At 28.2% G+C, this 25,538-nt stretch overlaps 5 protein-coding genes across 5 annotated transcripts; 4 read left to right on the top strand and 1 right to left on the bottom strand.

Annotated features, from left to right (window-relative positions):
- Positions 1 to 3,284: 3,284 nt before the first annotated feature.
- On the top strand, positions 3,285 to 4,697 carry PGO_133900 (RNA-binding protein; the record flags this gene model as incomplete). Its single annotated transcript, XM_028689906.1, has 1 exon — positions 3,285 to 4,697. The coding sequence occupies one exon, from the start codon at positions 3,285 to 3,287 to the stop codon at positions 4,695 to 4,697; it is 1,413 nt and encodes a 470-aa protein (XP_028545707.1).
- Positions 4,698 to 10,025: 5,328 nt separating this feature from the next.
- Positions 10,026 to 11,858, top strand: PGO_133890 (cytidine diphosphate-diacylglycerol synthase; the record flags this gene model as incomplete). Its single annotated transcript, XM_028689905.1, has 1 exon — positions 10,026 to 11,858. One exon carries the CDS (start codon positions 10,026 to 10,028, stop codon positions 11,856 to 11,858), a length of 1,833 nt encoding a protein of 610 aa, XP_028545706.1.
- Positions 11,859 to 13,879: 2,021 nt separating this feature from the next.
- PGO_133880 (hypothetical protein, conserved) lies at positions 13,880 to 14,761 on the bottom strand (the record flags this gene model as incomplete). Its single annotated transcript, XM_028689904.1, has 1 exon — positions 13,880 to 14,761. The coding sequence occupies one exon, from the start codon at positions 14,759 to 14,761 to the stop codon at positions 13,880 to 13,882; it is 882 nt and encodes a 293-aa protein (XP_028545705.1).
- Positions 14,762 to 17,046: 2,285 nt separating this feature from the next.
- On the top strand, positions 17,047 to 19,263 carry PGO_133870 (hypothetical protein, conserved; the record flags this gene model as incomplete). Its single annotated transcript, XM_028689903.1, has 7 exons — positions 17,047 to 17,305; positions 17,473 to 17,628; positions 17,819 to 17,909; positions 18,042 to 18,126; positions 18,256 to 18,324; positions 18,702 to 18,817; positions 19,098 to 19,263. The coding sequence occupies 7 exons, from the start codon at positions 17,047 to 17,049 to the stop codon at positions 19,261 to 19,263; spliced, it is 942 nt and encodes a 313-aa protein (XP_028545704.1).
- Positions 19,264 to 22,392: 3,129 nt separating this feature from the next.
- PGO_133860 (CTP synthase) lies at positions 22,393 to 24,903 on the top strand (the record flags this gene model as incomplete). The annotated part of the gene is made up of 1 exon (XM_028689902.1): positions 22,393 to 24,903. The coding sequence occupies one exon, from the start codon at positions 22,393 to 22,395 to the stop codon at positions 24,901 to 24,903; it is 2,511 nt and encodes an 836-aa protein (XP_028545703.1).
- Between the last annotated feature and the right edge of the window lie 635 nt (positions 24,904 to 25,538).

The following is a 25,538-nucleotide window of genomic DNA, read 5'->3' as shown; positions in this document are numbered from 1 at the left end:
GGCAGACAAGGCGACAGCTATAATGACCTTGCAACCATAGTTTTGCAGACTCAAAAATTAGACTAGTGTGACATTTTCCTTTGTAAGAAACGGATTATCACTGACAGGCATGAGTCATGTAGTTTTATTTAAATAATAAGGAATATATACACATGTATAAGTATAAAATATTTATCACACATATTAAAATTTGTTCTCTATTGCCATCCATTTTAAGTCAAAAAGCACAAGGGGTCTAAGGGGAAAGCAAATAAAGATCACTACATCCATTATACATGATAAAAATAGGAAATGGAGATTATAATTTTTTTTCATATTTAAAATTCTTAAAATAAAAAGTACTTCATGCCCTATAGGGACCTTCTGAAATTTACCAAAGAAAAATGTTCTTTATTAATAAAAAATTTCATTTTATTTCTCAAATTAATGCGTTTTATAAATAATAGAAATGTATTTCTAACATAGTTATACCTTTTATTTTTTTCTTTTTCGATTATTAACCTTTTTAAGTAAATCGTGCATAGCAATTAGTATTAAAATGCACTTTTTTTTTTTTTTTTTTTTTTTAAACGTTATGATACACTATGGAGGTATTTTAAAAAATTAAACATTTTTTCATGCTGTTTTGAAAAAAAATTTCAAAGGTTCCATATATTTTTCATGGATATACAATTGAAATAAGGAATATATAAAAATTTGTTCAAATTTTACTTTTTATTTTGCGTAATGCTTATTTTACAACTGTGTTAAAAGTATGTTTAAATATAAGAATTCATAATTGTGCTAATATACTTTTTGCTGTATTTTAGTACAAACATTTTAGTAGACAAAGATTTTGTATGAACTATAGAACAATCGAAAAATATGCCACGCAAACGTAGAAATAAAACTCCCTTTGTTTGAACATACATAAATTTGTAAAATGTTGTAAACAGAAAAAATTAGAACATTTGGGTATGGCGAGAATTATGTACTTGTGTGCATAATTATTTTTTTCTAACTTGTTAACACATTTCTGTAGAAGTTTACTTTGAGATTGTATAAAATTTTATAATTCTGAACGACTGTTTTAAAATATGACCTTCAAATATAAAAAAAGGTCTAAAAATAAGCAAAGGAAAGTTTACTTTTTGTGCAGTTGTATAAAAAAAAAAAAAAAAAAAAAAAAAAGTATTCCATATTAGGCATATGTCTTTATTTGTTAAATGGAGAAATTCAAACCTTTTACTCAAGCGCGATAAGCATGCTCACATACGAAGATGTACACGTACGAATTTGGCTTGATACATGTATATGCACTCCTCTTTTTTTTAATGTATCCGGCTGTTCTTTCTCCCAAAGAAGCGCTATAATAAGTCATACGTATCATCATGTTGACTAAAAACTGTTATACGAAAAAAAATTTCGTCCTGTGAAGCGGTGTTAACCTTGTTCGATTTTTAAATTGTGCAAGTAATTACATATACATTTATATATAAATTCTTTACTGATAATAATTTCTGAAATTCTGTAGAAAAATAAAATTTCACTCGTGTTAAATTGGAATACACAATTAATAACTAAACCCCATAACATGTATAACGGCACATAAATTTTTAACGAAAACATGAAAAAAAAGAAAAAAAAAAAAAAAAAAACGAAAAAAAGTACACAGTGGGATATTAAAAAAAAAAAATAATAATAATAAGAAAACAAAATTAAATAGCAGCAACAAACAAATGAAGAAATGGGGCAGCACACCTTTAATGGTGTAGCCTACAGGGCGTACTCAAAGTTTAGCAGTGCACAATAAAAATGAGGAATATCTTGTACATGCAAAACTATGCATATTGAACGTATGCATTTTAAAATATACTATGAACGCTTATACACTATACAATGCTTATCCTATCATAAATACTTGAACACCATACATGCAAAGATGCCACACGTATTACAAGAGGACACTGGTAAAAAAGTGCATCGAGAAATTGAAATATTTGTAGGATTTGCCATGAACAATTTTGAAGGTTTATTCGACGGGCCTTAAAAAAAAAAAATATTTTTTTAATCGCTCATCCAGCCAAATGTAAAATTCAGCTTTTACATTTATATTGTGGCTTTTGCGTTTTCTTTCACCCTTTCTTTACCTTTTGCCTTCACCTTAATTTTCGCATTAGTCCTCACCATTAACTTCACCCTCACCCCTATGAATTTTTTTATTTTATTTTTTTATTTTTTACGCAAATATTTTTACATAACAGCTATATTCACTTTAGCCTTAAAATAAAAAAAAAAAAAAAAAAAAAAAGGTAGATGACAATTTTATAGTGTAATATGATATAGTGTGATACTGCGCAAAATCATACAGCGCAAAATTATACAGCGTAATATAATTAAACATATATGGCAACATAACACTTAGCAGAACACATAACAGTGTGACATATGGAAATATATTACTGGGCTGTGATGCACATTATAACACATTGCGGCATATTATGGCATATTATCCTACATTGATATTTTATATAGAGGGAGAAATATCCAGTAAAAAGGGGTTCCACCCAGCTCGCTAACCTTTCACATGTAGAGCTATAACGTATCCCCATGTTTTTATATACATACGCGTGTACATATACATATGCATATATACTAAAACACACTTAGAACAATTTAAAATTTCAGTGTGAATAAGAAATTAATTTTACTAAAAATCCTTCACATGTGAATGAAAAAGGGAGAAAAACAAAATAAGAAAAAACGAAAGAACGAAAAGAATAAACAAAATTGTAATCAAAATAGTGAGCATAAAAAGGAAATATAGAAAACGGGAAAAATTGAAGATTTAATTTTGTGTAGTTCTTTTCCCTTAATCTTCGCGTCACATAGGCCAACACAGTGAATGTTTGAGCAAACTACCCATCATACAGGCGAAAATTGTAACACAGATCAATACACACAGCAGTAAGCATATTTAACAAGCATATCATAAATCACATGCACACACGTAAGCACGTACAATCAGCAAGGAGTATATCATATGGTCCACGGATACACGTCCACTCACCCATGCGCAAAGGCTTGACTTATCAAAACCAGCACATGCACAGACACCCCTGCATTTGATGGTAAACGTGCACATACACCGATTTATGTGTTAATCCTTGTAGAGACCCAAAAGGTCAATAAAAAGAAAAAAAAAAAAAAAGTAGCGGATTTATATATTATCTCATATCCCTAGGAGGGGAAGAGAAAAAAAGTCATACGACGAATTTTATAAAAATAAGAAAAAAGGACAAAACATGAACAGCATAAACACAATGAGTAACAGCACGCAACAATTTAGTATTGAGAAAAATGAATTAAGCTATGGAGAAACAAGATTGACAGAACAACAACAACAATGTAATTATCAGATGAATAATCCGTACAACCCTGCGCCATCTATACCTGCAAAATTATTTGTTAGCTCTATTCCAAAAAATTTAACAGAAAATGATATTAAAACCATATTTGAAGAATATGGGAATACTAAAGATGTAGTTTTTATAAAAGACAAAAAACCAAACGTAAATCGAGCTAATGTATTTGTTCGAATGGAATCAATTTATTATGCACAAAAGGCAATACAAGATTTACATGGGAAAAAAGTATTATGTGAAACATTAGGACCATTAATAGTTAAATTTGCAATAGGAGAATTAGAAAAATACGGTGTTAATATGCATAATGCAAATGAAAATGAAGCCAAATTATTTGTAGGTTCATTACCCAAAGAGATAACAGAAGATCAAATAAGAAATTTATTCAATAGATATGGAAATGTAACAGAAGTTTATATAATGAAAAATAGTAATGGGGTTAGTAAAAGATGTGCATTTGTTAATTATGCATACAAAGAACAAGGAATATTTGCAATACAAAATCTAAATGGCAAAATAGCTATTGAAAATGCAGAAAAACCAATAGAAGTTCGATTTGCAGAAACAAAAAATCAGTTACAAGAAAAACAGTTATTAAATAGAGCCATGCTAAACCCGTTAAATAGTAACATGAACAATAACAACGGTAATAACAATAATCAAAGTAACAATAATACCAATAATGCTTTCCTACAATCCCAGCAATTTAAAAACATGCACGTTAATTCATTTAATAGATATCCAGTACATATGAATTATAACTTACAAAACAATGCAGCTCATCAAAAAAACACAAACAGTTCCGCTAATTCTCCATGGAAACAATATTTTTCAAAAGAAGATGGACGACCCTATTATCATAATGAAATAACGGGACAAACACAGTGGCATAAACCTAGAAAAATGGAACAAGATTTTATGAACCCATTAAATATGAATGAAGTATCTGGTCCTGTAGGGGCAAATATTTTCATTTTTCATATCCCTAATGAATGGATTCAAAATGATTTATTAGCTGCCTTTTCTCCTTTTGGAAATATAATTTCTGCACATATCGCAACAGAAAAGGACACAGGAAGAAATAGGGGATTTGCTTTTGTGTCATATGATAATGTAGATAGCGCAATAAATGCTGTTAAATATATGAATGGATTTTTGGCACATAAGAAAAAATTAAAGGTTACTATAAAGAAAGGGGAAGAACAGTACGTACAAGCTCTGCTCAACCAGAGAAGTAAACTGAGCACACCCGATAATCGAAGAAATTTTATGAGTCCCTCACCACACACATAGGGACATATTGTTTGAGAAAATGGCTATTGGAGGAAAGGTGTTTATACATAAGGGGGGTGAGAGATAAATGTACACATGTAATGTATATGTGTATTTGCCTATATACTGCTCTTGCTTTCCCTTATTTATTCATGTATTTTTGTGCCTGTATGTGCTTGTGCACGTTCTATGTATAGGTCAGAATATATAAAATAGCACGCATATATATATATATATATATATATATATATATATATATATATACGTCTGTACCTGTTTTTATGCACGATTTCTAAAGAAAAAGAAAGAACATTATCCAAAAAGTTCATGAGACATATGGATGCATATATACTCACTGGAACAAAAAAGATCACCAACTGTATTTGCACAAAAGAACTAGGAAAATACGCTTAAAGGAGAAGAAAATTCGAGAGCTCGAAAAAAAAAAAAAAAAAAAAAAAACACTTAAAAATGAAGATATAATAAATGTTCACACATATTTTTGTGTAGCTTCATATTTGTTTTCCACAATGAATTTTTTGTAGTAGCGTGCACAACCCATATATATATATATATATATATTACACTCATATTTATTTAATCTACATATGAATATTTAAATTTTGCAGGCCCACATTTGGCCATTCATATTTATGAAAATGTTGATGTGGGCGTAAGCTGTACGTACATGTTTATGTATAAATATGTGCATATATATATACACATATATGTAACAAGGAAGATGGATAAATGAAACATGGCTCGTCGTATAAGTGCCACGAATAGTGGTGCGTGGAATTTCGCATAGAATACATGAAAGCACAAATTAAGAAGCGTTTTGAAATGAAAATAAAATAATATTCTTTCAAAGTTAATTTGTTGCTACGTTTAATGGCATTAATATTTTCTTGCTGTGGATGTTAATGAGGAAGTAGTTGTTGTAGCAGTGACTGTAGTTGTAACATTGACTTTCGTTGTAGTCATAGTTTTCATTTTTAGCTGTATTCCTAGTTTCGATTTTACGTGTAGCTGTAATTTTATCCATTTATTTATTTTTTTTTTTTTTTTTCTTATGTTTTGTGCATACGAATTCATGATTGTTTGTTAAAATTAGTTTCTGTGAATGCTCAGAGTTAATTTAATCGTAGATTTACATGGATTTATGCTCATCTCATAGGCATCTACTATACTGCTATAACATATGGTGCATTTTTAATTGCATGTAAAGATGTGTAATTATATTGTACAAAAACACATGTGAAGTGCACTTTTTGCTCATTTACAATTTGCGTTGTAACAATGCACATGTGTAAATATGCTTATATAAAAAATGGAGTAAAATTGTTTTTATTTTTTAAAAATTATTTTTATCGTATATGATATGCAGTATATAATTTTTCGACATATGAAGTTGTGCAGTTGAAGGGTTTCGAATTAATTACGTGTTTACTTTGTATTCACGTAAATGCAATCACTTATACAATGTCCATAATTGGAGCATATGAACGTGTATGTAAACATGTATACCCATTCATTTATATACATAAATGCGCATATATGAGTACGTGTATAAGAGTAGAGTATTCTATGCCTCTACAAATATGCAGGTGAAACATTTTTACCTATTTAACCTTATCTTTTTTTTTCCCTTTTTTTTTTTTTTTTTTTTTTCACATTTATTGATGAAATGCATAAATACCCAAATAAGAAAATGAAAATTTAAAAGCACGTCATATAAAAAATATAAAAAAAAAAAAAAAAAAAAAAAAATTAATTAATCTTATAAAAATTTATGTAAAAAAAAAAAAAAAAAAATTAATTAAACTTATAAAAATTTATGTAAAAAAAAAAAAAAAAAAAAAATTAATTAAACTTATAAAAATTTATGTAAAAAAAAAAAAAAAAAAACAAACATTATTATACCTTAAAAACATTTAGTATATAAGACAAAAATGTATAACCTTAATGCAGTATATATTTTAGACATGATAAACCATGCTTTCTTGTATAGTTCATTATACAATGAAATTATAGGAAGGCATGTTTTATTTATATATAAGGAGGTAAAGCCAAACGGATCTGTGTCTCAGTAGAGTGAACATGGTCTAATGTTGACACAAGTAAATGGTAACAGCATATGTATCCCAACCTAATGTCCTGTATCATGTATGCAACTAGGGGATTACAAGAGAGAACATTATCGAAATTTCATTTCGCCTCCTCTTGATGTAACGATATAGAGACGTTGAATAAAATGAAACGGAAAGCAAATCCCTTCTATATTTTTATTAAATGAAGCAAGTGCATACAGAAACCCTTTGGAAATTTTACATTCATGCAAAAGGATTTTTTTTTTTTTTTTTTTAAATATATTTTTTATTACAGCTTACATAATAAATGATAGTTTAAGAAAGGACTAGAAATACACTCAAGTTGTTCTATTCCTTTTTGCTTGTATAAAATGAAAGGTATATTTGATGGATGATCATAAGCGAATTGAAGATAATTAAAATTATCATTATGTTTCTTATTTTATTTAACTTTATTTCGTTTTTTTACATGTGTTTTTCTTCCCCTTATGTTCACATTTCAAGCAATTTGTTGAGGACTTTGAAAAACTTTTTCTCTGCATGTATTTATTTGGGACTAGGTACCACACACTAAATGGCACACTACTGCACAACTTTTTCCTTTTAAACAAATTTCACAACAGTTCGAATTTCAAAAAATAAATTAGATAAATTTTAAATTTAAATTCAAGGAACAAAGAACGGGCTGGAGTTACGTGTTCACCCCTATTATTTGTTTTCCTCACTGTCATTACATAGATACATATGATATATGTGTATCTGGGTTTTGGTATACATAAGATTTTGTTTACATTCTGTTATGGAATAATTCGATCATGGAGACGTATTAACAGCCACATTTAAATGTAAAGAACAACAACTTGATGTGAGATAAGAATGGTAAAATATTTGCACGGTATGCAAAACTTGATATGTTTCCTTTAACAGTATGTTCATTTGAATTCAGAACTGTACATAATGTTTTTTTTTTTTATTTACCTCTCCTGCAATGTATTTGCTACGTATACTTGCATTAACATGCTATTGTGCTAGGGAATATCCATGCTGAATACACTATTTCCCAAATTATCCAGCAAGCCATTCTATATATTTGCCGTATTACACGTAAAGTAAATAATGATTAACAAAAAAAAAAAAAAAAAAAAGAAGTGTATAAAATAATCCCCCCAATCGACACATACTTATAAAATATGAATATCATTTATGATAATTATAAAATGATATTAAAGAGTAGTTCAGTTTACACCATGTAAATTGAAAACATGTATAAACTGTGTTACCAAATTTTGTGATTATAAAATGGGCACCAAAAATGTCACAACCTTTTTTTTTTTTTTTTTTTTTTGCTCTTTCGATTTATCATTTTTATTCCCGTTCATATGATAATCAACATAATCCTATTCTCCAAATGTTGTCCTACATAAACATCTGTACTTGCCTAAGCTTTAGGTGAACATCTTAACTTCCTAAGTTTCGTATTATTGCCCTGAATAAATGCAGTGAGGCGAAGGCTATTTTTTTTTTTTTTTTACTCACTTTTTTCACAGATTTTTCCTTTTGTGTAGTGACTACGACAAATACTGCTGATATGAAAATACATTTCACAGTTTCGAACCATCTTCCCTTAGTGTCAAATATATCATGCAAAGGTTCAACTAAAGCATTTAACTATACTTCGTACATGCATAGTAATGAATACATACATGTGTGCGCGTTTATGCACATGTGGGTGTATTTTATTGCCACTCCGTTGGTCACTTTTCTTTATGTACATATTTAGTTATCCATTTTCAGCTTTTTCGCATATGAAAACATGGCCATGAGAAATCATTTTTATGTGTTATAAAAAGCGCTTAACTTAATTCCATTTAATTTTATGCATTAATGGAGCGTTACCAAACATTTTATAAGGTATGTGTGTACCTGTATGAATATATGCAAATATATGTAAATGTATACATTTGGAAATGTATTATATATGCGTCAATGACATACGCACATTTCACATGCTGAATTGAATAGGAATTTGTGTGCGTCGCAAAAATAATAAATATTTTGTTATTTCCTCTAATTTTTAAAGTAATTTTTAAATTTTATATTTCAATTTAATTAGTGGTGGCAAGTGTAATTTTATTTTATCATGAGCAACGTACATTTAAGCTGACATTTTAACGTAAATAAACAGTTCTGCATGTTACATTCCTCATGCCAGGGATATTTATTTTTACCTTTTTTTTTTTTTTTTTTATTTTAAATACTTTTTTTTCGTTTTCCCATTTTTGTTTTTTTAGAAGTTAAGGAGCTTAACATACATCTTAAATCTTTTACATATATATAACTTTATGTACATCTTAAGTAGCATATTTTCACGCCAAAATATTCAACCTTGCACTAAAGGTATCAGCATCCTTAAACGGGACACGCAAATGTTCTGTATACATATATATATATAATATTTATATATATGTTTTTTTTTTTTTTTATACATATATAGATATATATTTATGTATAACGCTTTGAGCGCCTAACTTTCTCATTTTGTATTATTTCGTCGCTCCTCTCCATTTTTTTATTCCTTCATTTTTCATTTCTCATAATTTATATATATTTTTTTTAATTTTTTTTGAGGGAAACCAAATTGTTTCTGTTAATCGTGCCTTTACACATATGTAAAAGCAAATCATCTGTGAGATAATTTGTAAGTGTTTTTCTTTAATGAGTGTTTTAAAAAAACAGATGAAACCTCCCCTCTCGAAAAGTATATTGTCATAGTTTTGAAAAAAAAAAAAAAAAAAACGCATCCTGATTGCCCATAAATGAATGTAGATATCCAAATGTATTAGTCTTACAAATATGTGAATTTACACATATGTATATGCACTTATGTATGCTTGCACGTATGCAACATATGTAAATATCTTCCCCCTCCCCAATGTGTTTATTCATGCGTGCGTTAGCATGCCGACCTGTATGACCATTTAAACATGTAACCCGAATTCCTTGGTATTGACTTGCGCCAAAGAAAATTATCCTAAACAGTCATATTCCCTAGGAATTCCCTAGAATCCCCTGTCTATATATTACGACACATCCGAGCATATCCGTCAAGCACTCTATAGTTACATGTATTGCAACAGTAGTATATTCTGCATGTACAGCCACAAAAGTTATATATGTGTGTATCATAATTGATTTGCTATTTCAGAAACAAGGTGCATTATTAGCGTAAAATGGTTTGTGAAAAAAATTAAAGGAAACAATGCCAAAAAGTATTGAAAAAGATACGGAATGCAATGGCCCCATAAGCGATTCATTCTTTGGAAGCAAAATTAAGGTGGACAATTCAAAAGGAATTAACGATGGGGACCAAAAGGAGAAAAATAAAAAAAAATTAATCAACGGAGATAGTAATGCAGAGGACGAGAAAAAGGAGACAAGCATTGGTGATAAATATGCAGAGGAAGATAAAAGTTTAACCGGCATAAGCAATAAAAGCAGAAGTTTAGACACAAATAATGAATATCTAGAAGATATAGAAACATTAAAAAACACGCATAATAACACATTCAAAAGAAAGAAAGGAAGTGATGAAATAAAGGGGAAATATGAAAATGCAGAAGATCAAAGTAACAACAAAAATAATCAAAAAGTGGAATGTAAAAGAAAGAAAACCGTTAAAGATATGAAATATTATAAAGATATAAAACATCTAAAAGAATTATCTAATTCAAAAAATATAAATAATCGATTTACAAATTTAATTCGATTTTATGGATATAATAAGACACTTAATAGTTTAAGTAAAAACAGAATATCTACAATCAACCAAAATAATAACAACGATAATTCAAATTCAGAACGTTTTCAATCCAAATTAGAAACATTTAAAATAAGATGCATCTCAACACTGATATTAATATTTTTCTACCTGCTGACGCTAGCAGCGGGACATTTTTATTGTTCTGTTTTAGTTCTAATATTAGTTACTTTTGTTTATAGAGAAATAATATCTTTAAAAAGTGTAGAAAATAAAGATAAAAAATTACCAGAAATTTTTTACATAAGATGGTATTGGTTTTTTTTAACAATATTGACGTGGGGAATACCATGGATTATACCAAAATTAAAATATCAATTTAGGTTATTTAAATATATGTTAAAATATCATTCGATTATTATGTTCATATCAGCTTTTTTTGGATTTATTTGGTTTATATTATCCCTAAGAAAGTTTTCTCTGAAATACCAATTTTCACAAATAGGTATCATATTGTTATCTTCTCTATTCATTGTAACCCAATCATTAATGCACATTGCAAACATATACTCAGGGCTTATTTGGTTTATAATACCAGTAACGTCAGTTGTTATCAATGACATATTTGCCTACATATGTGGTGTCCTGTTTGGTAAAACCAGATTAATTGAATTATCTCCAAAGAAGACAGTCGAAGGTTATATAGGATCATCTATCATAACTGTTTTATATAGCATATGTGCAACCTATTTTTTACAAAACTATAAATTTTTTATTTGTCCTCAAAATCATATTTCTTTTATACCATTTCACACATTGTACAACACTGATTGTGAAGACAATTCCATTTTCAAACCCAAATATTTTACCCTACCAAATCAGTTAGCTTCTCTATTACGTGTGAAACAAGTATATTATACCAATATGGTTTTGCACGGATTAGTCTTAAGTCTGTTTGCTGCCTTTTTAGCGCCTTTTGGCGGTTTTTTTGCATCAGGATTTAAGAGAGCATTAAAAATTAAGGACTTTGGACAGTCAATTCCAGGACATGGTGGAGCTACCGATAGATTTGATTGTCAAATTTTCATTGGTATGTTTACCTATATCTATTTGAAAACATTTGTTAAAATTAAAGGGAGAATTAATTATTCCTACGATGTACTGATTGATTCAATACAGAAATTGGATCATAAGGAAGTTTTACGACTCTTTAATCAGTTAAAAAATATAATAGACAAAAAAAGGAGGAGAAATACAGATAACAAGAAGGACCATCCTAAAAACAATTCCAAGGATAATAAATGCAACAATGAAAAGAGACCAACATTGACCTAGGGAAAGATCCACATGTTTTCAGCATTGTAGAATATATAATATAATGCCAGTAATGCATGTAGATAATAATATAAGTGGTGTGGATCATGCCATATGTAGAATATATGCAAGCACGTAGATATTTAACAGAACTCATATTATCCATCGTATTCTAAATTAAAAAATTCATCTCATCTCTCCACCTTCCGCTTTTACCAATACCATGTTTGTGCAAATTTCTTTTATGCAGATATTTGTTACACAAAAAATGTAAAATGAAATATAAAAAAAATAAAAAAAAAAAAAATCAAGAAAAGAAAAAACAAAGTGTACATACACCTGCGCTTATATATACCCTCTTATCAAATATAACGAGAAAATTTTTGTGCTAATTTTTTTTTCTTGTTCATTGCTTGTTTGATATGAAGTTATATTTATTAGTCCGAATTAAAGACTTGTAGATATAACAACCTGTGTATGTGTGTATGCGTATGTGTATATATGCATATATTGTGTATTTACATTTTTTTTTCCATTTCACCCAAAACGTTTAATAGGTGTTTCACATGCATGAAAACACAGAAATATATTTATGTACTTCAAGAGTGTATGTATAATTTTACATTGTCCTTACACGAATGAAAAATTAATTTAGTTAGTTACATTGCATGTTCCAAAAAAAAAAAAAAAAAAAACATTTTTAATGCTAATTATTTATGAATGTTCATGTAACTAGCTTCATAATTTTTTTTCTTTTTTCCAATTTTTTTTTAAGCATATCTTTACGCAACTTTTTTAAGAGAGTATTTTTATGGGCATACAAAAAAAAAAAAAAAAAAAAAAAAAAGACAAAGCTGTTTGTGTTACACCTTTTTCCCGCTTTTTTCTTTTCTTTCCTTTACTTTTTTTTATTTATCATCATTATTTATTCCATTTTATGACCCTTGTGTCAACATTTTACTTATGACATTGGTTATTTCATTTTGTTATTTTTAAAAGAAATTTAAAATGATTTTTTCTTCTTCATATAACCTCACACCTTTCATTTTTTACTTTTTTTCTTTTTAACAATTTTAAGAATATACATATGGAGTTATGTTTTTTCTCAAATTCAACTTCAAAACTATGCAATTATAAGCTATACCACAATAAGAAGTTTAATTTCAAAGACATATACAGAATACTCTCATCCCTTTACCCGTATCCTATTACAACCATAAAATTGTGTTTTTGTAGAATTATTCATCTGCTAAAAATATTATGATGTCTTATGTGTTAGGCATCAGTACCAAACGCTAATATATATGTACGCGGTTAGAAGGCTAATAATTCTGTTTTCATTTTGTTTACTTTTTTTATTTTTTTTTTTTTGTTGCAAGATTAATTAAAAAAAAATATATAATTGCTCAATAAAAAAAAGGAAGTGTGTCTATGTAAGCACACATGTGCGGTAAACAACATTTTTATTCCAGTACTTGAAAAAAAAAAAAAAAAAAAAAAGAAATGAAAGCATCAACCCAATGTGTAAAAAGTAAATCATGCTAAAAAAAAAAAAAAAAAAAAAAAGTTAATTATAAATAGTATAACCTATTTTTATAAGCTTTTCCCATTATGATGCGAATCCTTATAGCGCATAACATCATTAAAATGTACTGCTACAAATGATACGCGAGCGCATGTGGATATCGACTAAAAATATATGTATTGTGTCTTTTTAGGGGAAAATCACGTTTTATATGATAACAAAACATTAAAAGGTGTGCAAATATGACACAAATAAGGGGAAAAAATAAAACATTTGTGACGTAGGAACGCTACAGACTTAATCTAATAACGCTTGCAACCCAATGACATCTGGTTGATAGCATAATTTAGTTCCAATGTACTAAAGGACATAGTAATAATCCTCAATACTGTATTATATTGAAAACAGTTCAATAGTGATACATGTAGAAGGTAAAAAAAAAAAAAAAAAACATTTAATGATATTTAATGGGGTCCTCTACTCATTCAAAAGATCCATTTCATTCTTCAAGGGGGCATCACTTAAAAATGTCTCTCAATTCGTTCAGGTATTCTAGAATGGAATTTTTAAAAATAACATTTACCTTCATTTCGTTGTATAAATTGTATAACCTATCAATACAATGCTGTGTTAGAATTATGTCTACATTATCATTCAATGATTTGGGTTTTCTATAAAAATATCTTGTGACATTCAGAACGACTATTCCCCATAATCCTCTTAAATTATAACTTTGTAATTTAATAGCTAAACAAAAATACTTGCTGCTTATTTCAAATTGATTAAGTGTATAATGCAATTCTGCACAGGTTAATATGTTGTACAAATTTGTAGGTTGCTGTAATAAAATTTCTTCAAAACAGTATATGGAATAACTATATAAACAATTTGTTAAATATATTTCTGCTAATTCATGCCATGCTTCTATGTCCACTGGGAACTCCTTTAAATGATCATTTAATAATTGTATAACTTTATTTATGTCTTTTTCTAATATTTTTTTTAAATTCACAATTCTTGCTCTTATTAAAATGTCACATGGATCTTTCTCTAAATAATCCTTATAAATTTCTAATGCTTCTCTGTTTTTATTTTTAGATTCATATACCATTCCTTTTAAAATATTTAGTTTTTTCCCATCTAGCTTGCCAAACTTTTCATTCAATTTATTAAAACACATATCAACATATTCATTTAAATTTAATTCAATAGACGCTCTTAAAATATGTTCGTAAATACTCCATTTAATAAATGAATTCCGCCTTATATTTTTTTTTATTAATTTCATGCCATAGTATATTATTAATTCTTGTATATCCTTTTCGAATGAACTCCGATAATATTTTTCTATGATAGTGATGTCATTTTCTTTATAAAATAAAATATTACCTTCATTCATTTTGCATTACACACACGAAATAAATAATGTAAAAAATATATAAAAAAATATAATAGGGGTGAGGGAAAAACTTGGGAAAATTTTTTTCTTCTTCTCAATTAAATAATAAAATAGCATTAAAACCAATACAAACTAAGCTAAATTCGGCTTGTTTCTTCGTTTTAACTTTTCACCTATGGGTTGGTAGTTTTATCTAGGGTAGTGATGTAAAGGAGAAAATTCAAGAATGGGTGTACATATACATACTACTACATCCCCTATCTTTAGTTATTAGGGACCTTTCTTTACTTTTTATACTATTCGTCTATTATTTAGCACGATAAACTGAGTAATCTTTTGGGAATTGATCTTCTCTTATCCTTTTTTTTTTTTTTTTTCTTTTTTTTCTAGACTGGCAACTTTACAATAGTGAACACATTTTTTTTCTTCTCGCTTAGCCGTTTTTCTACCTCTTTCTGCATACATAGCTTTTGTCACTTGGTCTGCTTCGTAAAATAAGAAATGAAAATAAATATTCACTGAATTTTTGTTTTTCTCTCATATTCCATTATTATACAAAACTCTGTTCTCTGTTGCGCATAAAAACAGTATTTTTTTTTTTTTTCTTTTTTTTTTTGCTTCTTTTTCGCGTTAAACCATCACCAAAAATCAATAATGTGGTTTTACTTTTTTAGCCTCTTTTACTACTTGAACAACTAACTAATAATTGATTAGTTTTTCCCTGCCTTTATTTTATTACGTTTTAATTCAGTTTATTTTATTTTCGTGTTATTTTGTTATTTTTTTTTTATATCTTTTCTGTGCCATTCCTTATGTGCAATATTTTTTTAATTCAGTAATGAGCTCTTTGTTTTTGTTAGGCCAGCACATACATATATGTATATATATAATTATTTATGTATGCTACTCATTTCTCATTTTTCGACCTAAGGAAATTTCGGGTCTTTCCTTTTTATGCCTCTTATTTGCTACTTCATCCTGTTGATGGAATACATAATATGTTACAAAAGAGACTCAAGAAATGTTTGGCGAATAAAAAAAAAAAAATATATGAATTAAGAAGCATTCACCTGGTGGAAACACAGGTGTGTTTTATTATTATTGTTGTTATCATTATTATTATTTTATTTATTTATTTATTTTTCCATTCACCAATAACGTGTTAAAAGTGGGAATCAGATAGTTATAATGACATTGTGCTGTGTACACTTAACATTATAAAATAGCCTTATTAAACTTATGAAATCTAATAAGCGATAGTAAGCCTTAAATTGTGATTTTAAAAAAATTGGGAATTTTTTTTTGAAACACTGCACAGAGTGTTCTGAATAAATGGAAATATGTATCCCAACAATAAATAAAAGCATATGTCATTTCATTTTTTTTTTTTTTTTTCTGATGTAATTTCCATGAAATTGTATATTATCCCCGTTCTATGGGTGAAGCATATACTTGTGCATTTAGATATACATGCACACATAACTGTTACACTTGCATATGTTCATAAAGCTTTGATGCTATGGGACTACACTCACGAACGCCATTTCTTTTACTACGTTTGCATCCAATTATTTCTTTTTACCCACTTACAAAATAAAAGGGAAGTCATTACATTTTTATTTATGTACTTCTTACAATTGAGCATTCTTTTAATTTTCCACCACACGTGAACAAAAGAAAAAAAATGTTCTCGAATAAATATCGCAATGTAAAAAAAATTATATCCTTTCCCGTTCAACATAATATCCACATCATTTTTATAAAATAAGAATTTCTACATACTAACTTTTACCCCTCCTTTTAATGTAACAAAAAAATTGTATGTGTCTTGTGTACAAGTACGTGGAAAAACGGGAAAAAAAAATAACACGTTTGAAAAACAGCTTTAAAAAACACATTCGCTAAAAGTATACAAAAAGATAATCAAAAATTGTGTGTTAATACACAACTCATTTAACTAAATATCCATTTGGTACCTATATTTGTAACATCTCTTGCAACAAAAAACTTCTATGCGCACGAATCGCAAACAATTTAAAGATTAAGTACATGTATATTTGAGTATACATAAAAATAAAAAAAAGTGTCCATGTACTACCTACTCTTATGTATTTTTTCATGTCTAATAAAACATTTATAGAAATTAAAACACAACAGAAAACGTAAATGTGTAATACCTTTTATTATTTATTTTATTTATTTATTTATTTTATTTATTTATTTATTTATTTATTTATTTATTTATTTTATTTTTATTTTTTTTTATAATTGTAAAAAAATAATCCATGTTTTCTTCAACTAAAATCGTACATGAACATGTTAATTGTACAAAGGGACGTACTTTTATAGTATATTCAAAAAATTTGTTACCCAGTGACAAAACAAGTAGCAGTTCTACAGGTACTTCAAATCTAGATAAGAATTTCGATAGCAACAATGAAAAGGCAATTGTACTTCTTTTGCATGGGTTAAATGGCGGTACTCACCAATACGAGAAATTGATGAACTCATTAATTAACTCCAACCATGTGTTTATATCACTAGGTTAAATTTCTCTCATCCGCTTCACATGTTCGTATTCGTCCCTATATCCACGCATGTGCTTACCGTTATGGAAAAATACTTGTGTACACACAAACAAAAAACTTCTTTGCAAGAGATCTAATAAGAGTTCCCACTTTATTACCCCTTGTTCTTTCTGCTTTTAACAGACTTTTATGGTCATGGAAATAGCATTTTGTCACAAAACCTGAACAAATTTACCGAGCGATTATACACAGAACAAATTTACGACGTTCTAAAGTGTAAAAATATTTTAAATGCAAATTTCATTATCGTTGCTTTTTCTATGGGATGTATCATAGCTAGTAATTTTTTTCTTTTTTTTTTTCTACACACTATTAATGCCAAGGAGAAGAATTCTTTATTATGTACCATGCATGTGTGTTTTCATTTATTTTTTATATAGATATTCATAACACATAAACCTTTGCGTTCATGTATTTGTGTACGTGCATGTTTTTTTTCTTTTTTTTTTTTTTTTTTTTCTTACTGTAGCACACCTATCTGGAGAAAACAAAATAAAAATAAAGAAGTTTTGTTTAATCAGTGCAGCTGGACTAGCGAAACCAAGACACCGATTTTTAATGTAATGTTGTCTTCTACATATGCATCCGTTTTGGAATAATGACCCATAAAAATGTTGGCACCTAAGAATCATCCAAATCTGAGTTTATAAAAAAATGTTCCCTCTCTCCTACCACTTTTACCACGTTTGCAGTTTTTTGTTAAAATACAATATAAGCATTTGCTTAAGACTGGCGAAGAAGTACAGCCATTTGATGATTTCCGAGGATGCAATTAAAGTTATACGCAACTTTAAAATGTTACATGTATACACCTACAGAAATCTTATATCATTTTTTTTTTTTTTTTTTTTTCCTTTAACTAATTTTGTATAATTCTTATTCTAAAAAAAAAAAAAAAAAAATCAGAATGAATATTACAACTTCGAAAATAATGTAGAAGATGCCATTAAACGGTATTCCATACTACGGGAAAATGTAAAAAAATAAAACAACAATAATAATAAATAAATAAATAATAGAGAGATTATCCCCTTTCCCCAAATTACAATATCCCACTTGTAAACAATTTTAAACTGTGCGAATGTGCGATAATCCAATATGTATATTTTTTTATGTCCTAATTGGGGGGATATATCAACACTATATGTAGAATTCACACTTTCGTGAAATTTCACTTACTCCCTAAATTACAATTTGTTGAAGGATAACCAAGTCTACATATACCGAATGGGTGTAATGAGCATAACATTATAACTATTGCATCTGGAGTGTACTGATTTATGGTTAGTGTTTCTCTTTTTGAAAAATGGAATTTTATATTTATGATTCTTTTTTATTTTTTTTAATTGCAGCATGAAAAATTTATAGAAACATTTCTAAAGGTACTAACCGGAATTAAAATTCAAGATTCGAAGAAGCACTATTCTGCCTTATTAAAAACGAATGCAGAAGTTCTTTTTATTTATGGGTATGTACATTTGTTATATCCCATATTAAGTTATGCTTACCGATTATGGGGATACATATACATAGTTTGATATGTATGTGAACTCTTCATTTTTTGATTACAGCATTAAATTAAGATTAGCAATAATATCTTCACCTTGCTGTTTTAACAAATTTATTCTATTTTGTACGTCCATTTTATATTTTTCGATAAAGTATTTAATTACGTATAAAAGAAGATCCTAATTTTTATTTACACACACACACACTCTTTTTTTTTTTTTTTTTTTTTTTTTTTTCAGGAAGGAGGACAAGCTAACTCCTTATTCATATACCATAAAATTTTTGGAGAAAAAACAAAAATATGTTCAGAATGTGAAAATGGTTATTTTACCTGAATGTTGCCACCTTGTGATACATGAAAAATATCATGAATTGGTTCAGCACTTGCTATGCTTTTTGCATTAAGTTTAATCACAAACTTTAGCACATCATCCATATTGTGCTGTGTACATGAGATTGATAAATGTTTGTAACTCTTCACGCCATTTGTACATGAAAAAAAAAAAACCCAAAAGAAAATGATAACAAAAAAAAAAAAAAAAAGAAAGAATGAAAAGAGAGAGAGAGAGAGAGAGAGAGAGAGAGAGAGAGAGAGAGAGAGAGAGAGAGAGAGAGAGAGAGAGAGAGAGAGAGAGAGAGAGAGAGAAAGAGAGAGACAAAGAGAATGAACGTAAACGAGATAACTAAATGAACATTTGTGTCATTTTCTGTCACATCGCTAATGCCACATGGTTCTTTCCCACTCCTGTTAAAAGATGAATTCCTTTTAAGTGTTATAAATACTAATCCCCTCTATTTGTTTGGCTTAACTTTGTGTGCACTCATTTTTTTTTTATTCTACATATTATACACAAAAATGAGAATTCAAAAACGTCATAAAGTTTCCGGTATATTTTACAGTCAATTTATAATTTTTGGAATTGTTACATCTTTCATCTCTTTTTGCGACTAGTCCATTTCCCATTTTTCCTTTATAATTAATTATAACTCAAAAAAAGTTAATACAAACCACATATAAAAATGCACATGTATCGTGTGCATAAAACTTTTTTTCCCTTAATTATTTACAAATTATAATTCAGCATAATGAAAGTGGTGTGAGCGAAAAACATGTAAATAAATTATTCTTTTTTCTCTCCTAAAGAATGTTATTTTTCCTTTTTATATTTCTAAAATAAAACTTCAGTTATACTTTTTTATTATATTTGCCTTTTTTTCCCCTCACCCCCTTTTTTTTAACAAACAACTTTGGATGTATATATAAAATGTGGACAAAAAATTGATGTAACAAAAAAAAAAAAAAAAAAAAAAGTATTTTTTCTTGCGTCTTGCGAAATAATGATATAAAAGGTTAGGCAGAAAAAAAAAAAAAAAAAAAAAAAAAAAATGAAAAACGATTAAAAAACCTGCTATTAAGTCTCCCCAACCCCACTAGGAATTTATACAGAGATTTTACAAGATACCTACAATTTATTATTTTTTTAAAAATATGAAAACGCTTTTATACATGATATAAAACATGCTACTTTAAAGTAATTATGACTTTATATATATAAATATATATATATATAAAGTTAGCAAAATGGTATAGAAACAGTTATGGAATAAATATGGGACTGACAATGTGGCAATTGAGAAAATAAGGGAGGAAATGCTCATATTTCCTACACAATTTAAATGGAAAAGAAAATCTTTAGCAACTTCAATGGGAGCAATAACTTTTACGAGTTAGTGCAAAAATTGTATAATTTCATATATGTGAACGCACTATAACAGGACACATTTATAATTATTATATATCATATATATATTTATACCTAAAAAAAAAAAGGTGCACAACATATTTAATACGTCATTTTTTCCAATACATTATCTTCATAACATTAAGGATTGTCCCAGATATCATCAACCCAATTCTTCCCCATCAACACCAATTTTAAGCAAATATACCAATAAACGTGGTGGAACGTTTCGTTAGTTTATTATAAAAATTCATTTTTTTTTTTTTTCTTTTTATCACTATATTCTCGATTATATGTTATCTCTTTCCTTTTTAAATCCTTTACCGTCCAGTTGCTTTGATACCAATTTTTACCTTATTAATATTTGTTTAAATTCAAACTTTTTTAGAAAAAAAGAAAATATTTTTTTGATCATCATGATTTTGAACAATATGGACGACAATTTTCATAACACTCATCAAATTGCTCTTAATGGATGACGTCATTATACACGTTACAATGCAATACCAAGTTGTGAATCAGAGCAAAAAAAAAAAAAAAAAAAAAATTATTCGAAAAGAGCTACCAAGCCCATGTATACCTTACGTGCTAAAGTACTTATGTATTGTATATGCATAGTTTGCCACCACTCTGACGCAAATTCATGCATCCATCCACCCATACATAAATACAATACATCTATTTTTTTTTTTTTTTTTTTAAAGAATACAATACGACATTATATGTATGAGGGTATCATCCCCAAGTGAAATAACATCTTTTGAATTATGAATTTTACGCTTTTAAAATTTAGTTATTAACCTTCACTTTTTAACTCTCTTTTTTTTTTTTTTTTTCTTTTTTTTAATGTCACCTGTTAATCTACTTTTTTAAAATATCAATTTTTAATTTACACCATTTTTGCATTTAGTGTTCTCTTTTTTTTTTTTTTTTTTTGATCTTTATAATTTTACGTTTTACTTTCCTAGAAAAAGGGACAACGTTATAACTTAGAGGAACGAAATATATAAGTTCCTCTTTGGAATCTACTTATTGTTAATTCAGGCAAAGGGACAATCCTTTTGGAGGAAGATTCTGCAATTACGTAATCGTATATATATGTCAAGTGAGTCATCCTTATGATCACGCATACACACAAGAAAAAACGCACGCTATACTATTCAGCACCACAGAAAAACAGCATAACAACACAATGTTTCATCTTTTCCTAATGAAGAATTGTTTTATTGGTTCATAGCATAATGCACAAATTAATATATATGCACCCATGGTGTGTTAATTGTATGCTTTATTACACTGGATCTCATTTGGGATATTTGTATTTTTACACACCCATTGAACACGGACGAGATACCATAACAGACACATATGTATGCATTTTACAAACCTCCATTTTGATATAAACCTAATACATATATATATATATATATATATATATATATATATATATATATATATATATATATATATATATTTTCGTGATATCTTTAATTTAATATTATTTATACCAATAGTGCATGCACAATACACCTACAAGGAACCACTTTTTGTAAAACTTATCTTATGGCTGTCCAAGAACAAATCATTGAATCTCCTATATACACATATATGCATTATTGTGTATACACATTCGTAGCAATATCAAGAAGTTTCTATTTCAGTGTATATTAAAGGGAGAAAAAAGGGAGGTGTAATATATTTTAACCTTTTTTTAAATCAACATCCTAGATTAGGAAATTTGTACTTGCTAAGTATTTTATTTTATTTTATTTTTTTTTTAAGTGTACTTAAAATGGATTCAGAAGAAGATGTAAATGTTATAACAAAATATATCATAGTGACAGGAGGAAATATGAGTGGGTTGGGAAAAGGTACAGCTATGAGCAGCATGGGCGTACTATTACTAACAAAAAATATTTTACTTACGACAATAAAAATTGATCCGTATTTAAATATAGATGCAGGAACTATGTCACCATATGAACACGGAGAAGTGTATGTGCTAGAGGATGGTGGAGAAGTTGATTTAGATTTAGGGAATTATGAAAGGTTTTTGAATATCAAATTATCGTATAAAAATAACATAACCTCGGGAAAAATATATGAAGAAGTTATTAAAAAAGAAAGAAAAGGAGAATATTTAGGAAAGACAGTTCAAGTAGTTCCACATGTAACTGATGCTATTAAGAAATGGATTAAAGGAGTTATAGATGATAATATAAAAAGGATGAAAAAAGAATACAATAGTGTATCTGCATCAACACCAAACAAAGTTCCATGTATTTGTATGATAGAAGTAGGTGGAACTGTTGGAGATATTGAATCAGCTGTGTATTTAGAAGCTTTGCAACAATTAATAAATAATTTAAATGCAGATGATGTATGCTTATGCCATTTATCTTATGTACCAATTATAGGTACATTGAGAGAACAGAAAACGAAGCCAACACAACACAGTGTGAAAATTTTAAGAGAAGCAGGATTAAAACCTGATTTCATTTTTTGTCGATGTGAAGAACCATTAACAGATGAAGCAATACAAAAAATTTCTTTGTTCTCACAAGTGAAAAATGAACATGTTATATCCCTGCACGATACATCAAATGTGTACAAAGTACCCTTAATTTTAGAACAACAGAATTTTAGTGCTAATGTTTTAAAAAAGTTGAATTTACAAAATATTGTGCTTAAAAATAAATTGCATATAAGTCCATATTCTTTTAATACATGGAAACAGTTATCTGATAGATATGAGTCATCAAACGAATCTGTAATTATTGGTATCGTAGGAAAATACACAGCTTCAAATGATACATACCTGTCGATTATTTCATCCCTTGTTCATGCGTGTATAGAATGTGGATTTAAGCTAATAATCAGATATATTAATAGTAGCCATTTATCCTTGAAAAAAAAAAACAAAAAAATACATATAGATCTGAAGAGAAAAGCAAGAAAATATTCATATGACACTTTTTCACAAATTAATACAACACAAAAACATATTTTTGTTGATGACACTACATCAGATGAAGATTATGACAAAAAGAGAAGAATGAAATATGAACAAGCTTGGGATACACTAAAATCAGTTCATGGCATATTAGTTCCTGGAGGATTTGGAACTAGAGGTATTGAAGGAAAATATTTATCATCCAAGTATTGTAGATTGCACAATGTTCCATATTTGGGAATATGTTTAGGTATGCAGACAGCTGTTATTGATGTGGCTAGACAATACCTAAATAAGTATGCGAATTCTGAAGAATTTGAAGATATTTTGGAAGTTCAGAACAATTCGGATGACAAAATGATTAACAAGAGGAAGCGTGAGTTTCATAAATACGGAAACGAAATTCACAATGGTACCACTTTATATAAAAAAGGAGGAGCATCCGACACTGATGATATTTGTTTGAAAATGCAAAAGGAACAAGAATCTCATATTAGAAGTAATGTTATGTATACCAATCAAAAAATTAGAGATTCCAGTGTACATAATAATGACGATAATGATAGTGATTCTATCTCACAGAAGAAGAACACTATATTGACCTGCTCAACAAGTGAAGAAATTACAAACAATATCAATTATGAAAATTCCGAAAATGGAAAAAATGGTCAAAATAACGAAAATTTTGAAATAAATAAAGGGGGAAAAAAATATTGTGCCGTATTGGGTAACAACATAATGAACTGTGATTCATCGTCAGTACTTGACAATGAAGAAGAAATTTTTGATAGTGATGATTTTTCAATAACGCAGAAGAAATATATTGATGATATTCCTAAAAAGCTAGAGGATCCAGTATTAAAAGAAAAAATAAAATTAATGGGTATAAAAGATTACTACAAAAGTGTTAAAGAGATTGATAACAATAATGTAATAATTTCAATGAACGAATTTAAGGGGGATGATAATAAGGGAGGCACCATGCGCTTAGGTGTCAAGCAATCAAAAGTAATTGACAAAGATTCATTAACCTATAAAGCATATGATGAAGCAACATATATATTCGAAAGGCATAGACATAGATTTGAAATTAATCCTAAATATGTTCCCCTATTAGAATCCGTTGGATTAAGTTTTGTAGCCAAAGATATTGACAGTGTTAGAATGGAAATTTGTGAAATAAAAAATTTAAATTTTTATGTTGGGGTGCAATTTCATCCAGAATTTACTTCTCGCCCATTTAAGGCAAATCCATTATTCTTGGCTTTCATTCTAGCATCCAAGGGAAAATTAAAAGAACGTCTAAACAAGCACGGAAATAAATTATGTTCAGGAAGTTTATACAATTAAATCGAAATGAGAGCAAACAAATCAACATATTCGAATTGGTGCACAATTAAATACGAAAAATAAATTAACCCATCTTCGATGAAGCATATATTATGGGAGAAAATGCCATAGTGACTTAAGCATTTTTATGTTTTGTGTTTTTTTATATTCTCTGTCCCTACCGTAATTGTATAATATATGTGTATAATAATCCTATTTGTAAGACATAACTTGAAAAAAAAAAAAAAAAAAAAAAAAGAATAAAATAAAATAATAGTAAACAAGTAAATAGATCAATAAATAGACAAATAAATTTTTAATAAACCTTATGGATACATGATGCCACGATCGGTACACCATTTTTTCGGAATCAGAGAATACTTAGAACAAAATGGTTCTTACGAAAGCATGCTTAGAAAAGACACAAGAAGTTAAAAACGTGACCAAGAGAGGGAAGGCAAAATTTGTCTTCCCTATTTCGTCACGTATCCATATACAAGAACAATATTTTATAATATGCTTCAAACATGTGTATGAATTTCTGCGCTCACCACTTTTATTATTTTTTTTCTTTTTATTCCCATCCCCCCCCCCCTAATACACACATATATATATACATACATACGCACACACGCACATGCACTCTGACTTTTCAA

Source organism: Plasmodium gonderi (assembly GCF_002157705.1).
Source record: "Plasmodium gonderi DNA, contig: Chr13, whole genome shotgun sequence".
Classification (NCBI taxonomy): domain Eukaryota; phylum Apicomplexa; class Aconoidasida; order Haemosporida; family Plasmodiidae; genus Plasmodium; species Plasmodium gonderi.
The sequence above is the reverse complement of the archived record's forward strand: the minus strand, read 5'-3'. Positions and strand labels throughout refer to the sequence as shown.